At 48.9% G+C, this 8,086-nt stretch overlaps 2 protein-coding genes across 2 annotated transcripts; both read left to right on the forward strand.

Annotated features, from left to right (window-relative positions):
- Positions 1-162: 162 nt before the first annotated feature.
- AtWU_00400 (LEA domain protein) lies at positions 163-3,582 on the forward strand (the record flags this gene model as incomplete). The annotated part of the gene is made up of 2 exons (XM_035495516.1): positions 163-3,006; positions 3,055-3,582. 2 exons carry the CDS (start codon positions 163-165, stop codon positions 3,580-3,582), a joined length of 3,372 nt encoding a protein of 1,123 aa, XP_035351409.1.
- Positions 3,583-6,722: 3,140 nt separating this feature from the next.
- On the forward strand, positions 6,723-7,217 carry AtWU_00401 (uncharacterized protein; the record flags this gene model as incomplete). Its single annotated transcript, XM_035495517.1, has 1 exon — positions 6,723-7,217. The coding sequence occupies one exon, from the start codon at positions 6,723-6,725 to the stop codon at positions 7,215-7,217; it is 495 nt and encodes a 164-aa protein (XP_035351410.1).
- Between the last annotated feature and the right edge of the window lie 869 nt (positions 7,218-8,086).

Here is an 8,086-nt window from a genome sequence, read left to right on the forward strand (position 1 = left end):
TTCTACTTGACGAATCACGAGCTACAAAAGGCTGTACGACTGACGAACGCGACGACAAATCAGCTACCTCTACTACTCTAAGACAACTATCCAATCAAGATCGGCGCATTTTTCTCTAATCCTTTTACGTCTAAGCAATCCATCCCATCTAATACATCAACTATGGCCTCTCCTATGACAAGCAAAGTCTCCAAGCTCAACCTCAGCCCCGACTCTAAGCGAGGAACCCCACCCAAGATCCGCCAGCAGACCCCCCAGAAGAAGACCCCTCCCAAGCTTCAGGCCCAGGGATCAGCCTCCCAGGCCGAGGAGCCAAGCGCCCCCTCTACCCCCACCCCCAAGGGTAAGGTCAGGCAGCTGCAGTCGGAGCAGCGCGCTTCCCCTGCTCCGGTCCCAGATGATGCCCAGTCCCAGGCATCTGGATCGGCAAGCCAGATCGAAAGACCCGCCTCTGATCTTGGAGACAAAGCCCAGGACACTGCGCAGAGTGTGCAAAATGGCGTCGAAGACCAAGGCGTCGGCCAGATTGACTTGTCTGTTCTGAAGGGTCTGCAAGTCGGCGAGGATGGTCTAATTCATGACCAAGATGGCAATGCCATTGGCCGACTTGCAGAAGGCCAGGCCGAATATCTGACCGGATATACTGTTGGTGACAACGGAGAGATCCTCGACGAGGATGGGGATCTCGTCGGAGTTGCCGATGTCCTTCCCGAGGCCTTCCAGAATGACGTTGGCAGCATCCAGGAGCAGGCCGAAGAAAAAACCGATCAGGCAACAAAAACCATCAACAATATCGCCGAGCTGGCGGATCGTCCTGTCTCAGAGTCTGGGGAAATCAAGGATGATGATGGCAACACCATCGGCAAGCTTGTTGAGGGCAACCCTGAGGATTTGGCTGGGTATGCTCCTGACAAGGAAGGAAATATTCTCGATGATGATGGTGACCTTATCGGTCGGGTAGAGATCGCATCTCAAGCTCAAGAAGCAGCTGAAGCAGTACCCGAAGCGAAACCAATCACCGATATTGCGGCCTTGGCTGATCGTCCTGTGTCGGCATCTGGCGCTATCAAAGACGACCAAGGGAAGCCGATCGGCAAGCTTGTCGAGGGCAATCCCGAGGAATTGGCAGGCTACGCCCCCGACAAGGAAGGGAATATCTTGGACGATGATGGTGATCTAATTGGCCGTGTCGATATTGCGTCCCAAGCCCGCCAAGGCGCTGAGAGCGTTGCCAGCTCCCAGAGACCTGCTAGCAAGCTGAGCCGTGAGGCTGTCGATGATGCGGAGCAGAGGGACACTTCAAACGCTGATCAAGCCAAGGAAGATGTCGAGGAGGCTGCTGAAGAAGCAGAGGATGACCTTCCTCCCCTTTCTACGCTTGAGGGTCTCAAGTGCAACAAGCTGGGCAAGATCGTCGATCGGGAAACCGGTAAGCCTGTCGGTGAATTGATCGAGGGCGATGCGAAGAAGATCTCTCGACTGGGAGCCCAGCTCAATGACAAGGGACAGTTCTGGGACAACCGCGGCAACGTTATTGGAAAGGCCAAGACCCTTCCCGTCGAGGAGCATCCCGATGAACCGCCCTTTGGCGGGTTGGAGGGACTCCACGTTGTTGAAGATGGTTGGGTGGAGGACCAGAATGGTAAGCGTGTTGGCAAGATCAGCGAAGGCGATCCCAAGAAGGTCCTTGGACGTCCCGTCGATGAAGATGGAGACGTCTTGGACAAGAACGGCAATGTCATCGCCAAGGCTGAATACTATGAGGCCGAAGACGAGCCCGAGCCCGAGCCGGAGGAAGCCCCTGACCTCTCCAGTCTGGAAGGTCTCACTCCTAACAAGCTCGGCTACGTGATTGGACCAAAGGGCGTCCCGATTGGCCGTGTCGTGGAAGGCAAGGTGAAGGAACTTGCCGGCAAGGAGATCCATGACGGCCAGATCTGGGACGGACCCAAGCCGATTGGACGTGTTGAGCTTATTCCCCCGGAAGAGCGGGAGAAATCAGCCGAAGGCCCATTCGCCGGACTGGAGAACCTTGTTGTAAACAAGGAAGGCCTCGTCGAAGATGACGATGGCAATGTCGTCGGCAAGGTCATTGAGGGCGACATCAAGAACTTGCGTGGACGTGCTGTTGATGAGGATGGAGAGATCATCGACAAATACGGCAACGTCAAGGGCCGTGCAGAGCCCTATGAAGTAGAAGAGCCGGAGGAGGAGGCACCGGACTTGTCGATCTTGGAAGGAAAGACTGTCAACAAGGCTGGCAACGTTGTGGATGCCCAGGGTAACGTCTTCGGAAGGATTACCTCTGGTGACAAGCGCCTTGCTGGACGGAAGGTTGATGGCAAGGGTCAGATCTGGGGTGATAACGGCAAAGTAATTGGCACAGCTGAGCTCATCCCAGGAGCCGAGGAGCAGAAGCCCGAAGGCGCCTTCTACGGATTCGAGAATCCCGTGGTCGGAAAGGACGGCGTTATCACTGATGCCTCGGGTCAGATCATTGGCCGCATTGTTGAAGGCGATGCGCAGCGTCTCCAGGGCCGCCAGGTTGACGAGGATGGCGACATCTTGGACAAGAACGGAAACACTATCGGCCGAGCTGAGCGCTGGCAGCCCGAGGAGAAGCCGCGTGATGTTAACCCGATGTCGGGCCGTAAGGTCAACCGTGAGGGTGAGGTGCGCGATGCTGATGGTAATCTCATTGGCAAGCTGACCTCTGGCAACCTGCCATCTCTCATCGGCAAGGAGATCGACGATAACGGATACGTGGTGGACAATGATGGTAACAAGATCGGAGAATGCACTTTGATTGAGAACATTCCCGAACCCGAACCCGAGCCCGAGGAGCCTGAGGAGCCTGAGGAGGAACCCCAGGAGCCGGAGATCTCCCCCGAGGAGCAGGAAGCTCAGCGGAAGATAGAGGAAGACAAGCAGTTGGCTAAGAAGATGAGCGGTATTATTGCCCAGACACTGGACCGCATCCGTCCTGTCTGCAAGATGATCTCCGAGGTATGTTCAGCTACTTTGATCACCGTGACATTACTAACCCTTTGATAGCACATCGAGAAGGCAGACCGCACACCCAAGGACGAACTTGACGAGGAGCAGCTGGTGAAGGATGTGAAGCCGCTCCTTGAAGAGGGCAACCAAATCTTGCAGGAATGCAATGGGGCCATCCGCGCTCTCGACCCGGATGGTCATGTCGCCGCCACGGCCAAGGCCCGTGCTGCTTCTCACGAAGCTTCTTCAGAGGAATACGCCTTGGCTGAGCAGCTCAAGGAGCTCACCGATCTGGTTGTCAAGACCATTGACAACGGCAAGAAGAGGATTGCAGGCATGCCTCATGCCAAGAAGAAGCTCAACCCTCTGTGGGCACTGCTCAGCGAGCCCCTCGGCCAGATTATCACTGCCGTTGGCCTGCTGTTGAATGGTGTCCTCGGACTGGTGGGCCGGTTGTTGCAAGGTCTTGGTTTGGGTCCCCTGGTGAATGGATTGCTGGGCGGACTGGGACTGGATAAGTTGCTTGGCAGTCTGGGATTAACTTCCTTGACGGATTCCCTGGGCCTGACTGGAAAGAAGAAATAATTGAATAGGCGATGGGATGTATGCTTGTGATATTATTCTTCTTGATTCAATATTTGCCATTGATGTCAGATTGACGATAATGATTTTCACCATGTCGATAGCTAGTTAATTAATTAGTGCTTCACCTTATCAACTCTATTCCATATCTTCATTCATAGTAGTCGGAATGTACCCACTAGTATGCACTGCCTCCGAAAGACGGACTATATATTCCTGCCCTCCCTCCTTACGTCAAATTATTCTTCTTCTACTACACTCCCCAGGCTTTCAGCACTATATAAATTCTTCCATATACCTTATTTCCCTACTATCTTGATGCCTCAAAGATAGCATTGGGTCACCTTATCTACATTACCTATATTCCACACATATACCACTTCCCTCACAAAAGCGGAAACTGTAACGCTTGTGGATGTATCAAGGTTCAATTTTCCACCCATAAACTCAAGCCCAACAGTCACCACAACACTCGTGGCAAAGTCAGCATCAGAGCCAGAGAAGGGAAAATAGAACTGGGAGAAGAAGGCTTTCTTCTCATGCCTCGTCTACATCCCCGACAGATACTGAATCCCGCGATGATTGTCGACGGAGATTCTTCATGAGATAAACGTCCCAGACACATCGGTGTTCCATTAAGATACTACGCACTGAAATGGATGACTCCAAACATGTCTGCGTTTTATAAAGAACCGACTACAAAAGGGAATGCAAGCCAAGAGCCTGACGGGCATTGTAATCACTGCCAAGATTAAGCAACTCCGTGTTGCAGAGGAGAACTACAATGTGTACAAAGCTGAGTTTGACCTAGTGGCTACAGAAGCGCCTTGAAATATCGATAATGCTATTGGAGCCTTTGCCCCATTCTGCATGGCAATATATGCTTCTAGTATATATAACTACCATCATGACAGATAAAGTGATCGTCGTCTTGTCAAAATTGAATGATGAGAACTATCTATGTTCGCTTGAAGTCTCACGAATTCGTGGGCCCTGAAAGAAATGCAGAGACACATTGTGTCTTGTTCATTGGATAGAACATGCGCCAATTGCAAAACCCGGTCTAGGTTTGATAATTAGTATAGTAAGTTCTCTATATTCAGCTCACGCTTAGTTGCTAATGTTCGCATTGTAGGGCTTGAAATGAAACGTCCACCGCTGTAGCACCAACTACGATCAACATTAAGTCTGAGTATGTCATGGTATCCGGTGCCAAACGCTCGCTTTGTTATATTCGGAAGACATATGCAAGCGGCAGATACGCGGAATTCTATCCAATAGACGGTGTTAAGCTTCTACTATGAGGCTGGGATTAGTATTCTTGACAACCAAGTTTCAGATATTTAACCATCTCAGCTTACGCTATCTCTGAATTGAGTTACCTCGAGTATAAGCCCACAAGGGTCTCTATGTCAGATAGCCTGATCTAGCTGCTTATGCAAAGGTTGAAGAGCCGTACTCAGCTTGCATGGAGTAGTTACCTTCGTGCAGAATATGCCCATTGCGGTTGGAGAAGATAAAGACGAAGGTGTTTCCTTACTATATATACTACGCGATCTATGGTTTGACCAGTGAGCTTTAAAGCCCGCAGTCTGTGTCATTGGAAAATCTCCAATATACTTTCCAACACCCGCACTTACACTTGTTAAACGTTATCAAACAGAACGATAGATACGTTTACAACAGGGGCAAAATTGCGGACCAACTGAAATGAAGCGTCTTTATATATCAAGATCTAGCTTTGACCAAGTGTTGCGCATTAGATAATAGGGATAGCGTAAGGTTGCATGATTCACTTGCAACTTCTGTCAGGGTGTCCTTTTCCACGTGCAACAAAAGATTCTGCAAGGTTTCGTCAAAGCGGTCGTTTCTATATATACATGACGCTTTTAGAAGCAGCAATCTTACGGAAAGGAAATTTGTTAGAGGCACATTTTCTCCTGATCTGTCGCGGGAATGAGTCATATGCGTGGAGGACGCCAGATGGCCATGTTGCTATTCGAGAATGCTCTACTTGAGAAAGGCCAATACAGTATTGTCTGCCACTGGAGAGGCTCATAGTTCTTATTCAATGCCCGTCCATTTCTGTCCAAGAAAGCTGGCGGGTCAGTGTCCTTTATTGACGAGGAAGGCCGAAAGAGCAACAACAGACCCGTTTCTAAACAATACTATATGGTGAATAAAACAACCTATGAACCAGACAAGCTTGCAGTTGAATGATAAGTACATGTCCCTTAGTATCACGGTCAGGCTCACAAATTTCCCCGGAAACAGGGGTGCAGGAAGTGATACGCACTGTCGGGATCATTCTCAATTTTACCGGAAATCGACTATGATCAACCCGCAGTGACAGCCCAGACTATATATGCAAAGCAGAAGAAGGTGATGAAGAAGTGCGTTCTCTCATTACTGACTATGTATCTTGAGCTCTATAATGACATGATCAACCAATGGACCGAGTACGAAAGCAAATAACTATGCAAGCCGTACAGATGTGCGCGAGATGACTGAACCACGGCACCAGAAGAGCCCAAGATGGATGTTTGCATGCAAGAATGTTGCTATGGATATAGAGGCGATATACCGATGATAAGGCAGTACCTAGATCTTCTTCCAATCAGGACTCCATGCTGAATCACGCTGTAAAGTAACGACTGTCTTCACAGTGATAACCTCCATATCGAAATGGATATTACACCTCGAAATAAAGTTTTATGATTATTGCTAGCACTGTCTCACTTAAAGACCACAGAAGGTGTCATGGCATCGCTGATTCTAAAGTTCCAACTTACAAAATGCGTCGGGATTTGTTTGTCTTCTCACACGAAAAGTATTATTTGGGACCTACACCACTTGGTCTAAATCTGTCTGCTCGCAGAAGCCATTAGCCTCCATTTTTAGGCAATTGTTTTGAATGAGCTATGTTTCCATATTTCTCCAACGATTGCTCTCTGACAACAGTGATACGATATGAGCACCATGCTTGAGGGTTAGGATCCAACGCAAACATTAGTGGCGACTTGCATTCTAATCATCAATACTCGAAGGGCTACAACATACCTGGAATCTACTCGATCAATTCATTCGAGACTTGAGAAATGCCTTCCTCATCTGTTGGGCCTCTCTCCTGTTTTGCAGCCGCAATGTCATCTCCTGCGAACACCACCAATGCTTCTGATGCCGACGAGGCTACGTCCAATAACAATGAGACTACTGAGCCCCTCGGCGTGACCTTTGCAGGTGTACAAGCCGTTCTGACTGAACACAGCCTCCCACTCAATATCGGAAGGGACGATCTTCGCGACCTCATGCTATTGACATTGGCTGACCTTCGTGACAACATACTCTTGGAATACGGTACCCAGCATACTCGTGTGGCTCCCGCTGCTCTGGCAAGATCATTTGAAGACTATGTTCGTGATCTTCTGCGTCTGATTGACGAAGCACTCACTGCTCTTGGGTTGATCGTTCTTTTCTTATTGCTACATTATCTAATCTTATCCAATGTCTTTCATATATCACCCCTCTTCATTCGTAAACATGACATGATGCACGCTAATTATCTAGTTTCATCGCAACAACACCCAGAGCAGCGCCGGCGATTTCAACCAAGGTATGAAGATAAAGAGGCCGCTTGAATCTTCCAGGCGGACTTTGAGGACGGCAATACAAGATCAAATTTTTGGCGAAAGGATTAGTCTTCCTGGCTTGTCCATAACCTTTGTCCTTTACTCATATAGTCTGTATATGCAGGATCCTACCCATTCTCTCACTCCACTATCCTTGTGGATCTCTTATCCTCCCCGGATCCTTTCTATCTTGGAGCATCTGCGGGAACTCAAGTTCTCTACAAATATCAGATACCCTCCTCACAAAATGCCACGGCTGTCTTCTACTCAACACTATCTCACCAAGTTGAGATCCCGCTACAGTGATCAGACATAACTATATTCGTTAACCACCGTTATTATCAAGCTCAACTCGACTGTCACACTGATCCCCGATTCGTGGTAGGAGTGCTATACTAGGGTGGATGAGAAGGCGATTACCAGCCTTTATGAGCACGGAAGTGATAGTAACTGATTCCTATGGATACATTCGAGTTGGGAAGATACCGTTGGACAAGAGCATGATGTAGTCCTGCTCTCCTCGATTGTCACACGGCCGACAGATATGAATTGTCGTACATGCGAATAATAATAATCTCGATGATCCAATCCAGTCAACAACGGAATTAGCCAGATTTTGGAGACAACACATCATTCAGTTTTATTTTTAAGAGGTCGAGTGGTCCAATGGTCTGGCAGACACTTGGGATATCACACTATTATCTTGTGTGTCGATGTGTGCGAACCTTAAGTTCAAATCATCGAAGCATGGATACATACCAGATTTAAGAGCACGACATGGCTGCCGTTGGATACGGGGGACGAGTATTACTCTTTACCAGTGGAAACTACCTGTTGAGAAATACAGAGACCACTTCCATGTACTTGGACATCAAATT

The sequence above is a fragment of the Aspergillus tubingensis genome (genome assembly GCF_013340325.1).
Source record: "Aspergillus tubingensis WU-2223L DNA, scaffold_1, whole genome shotgun sequence".
Taxonomy (NCBI): domain Eukaryota; kingdom Fungi; phylum Ascomycota; class Eurotiomycetes; order Eurotiales; family Aspergillaceae; genus Aspergillus; species Aspergillus tubingensis.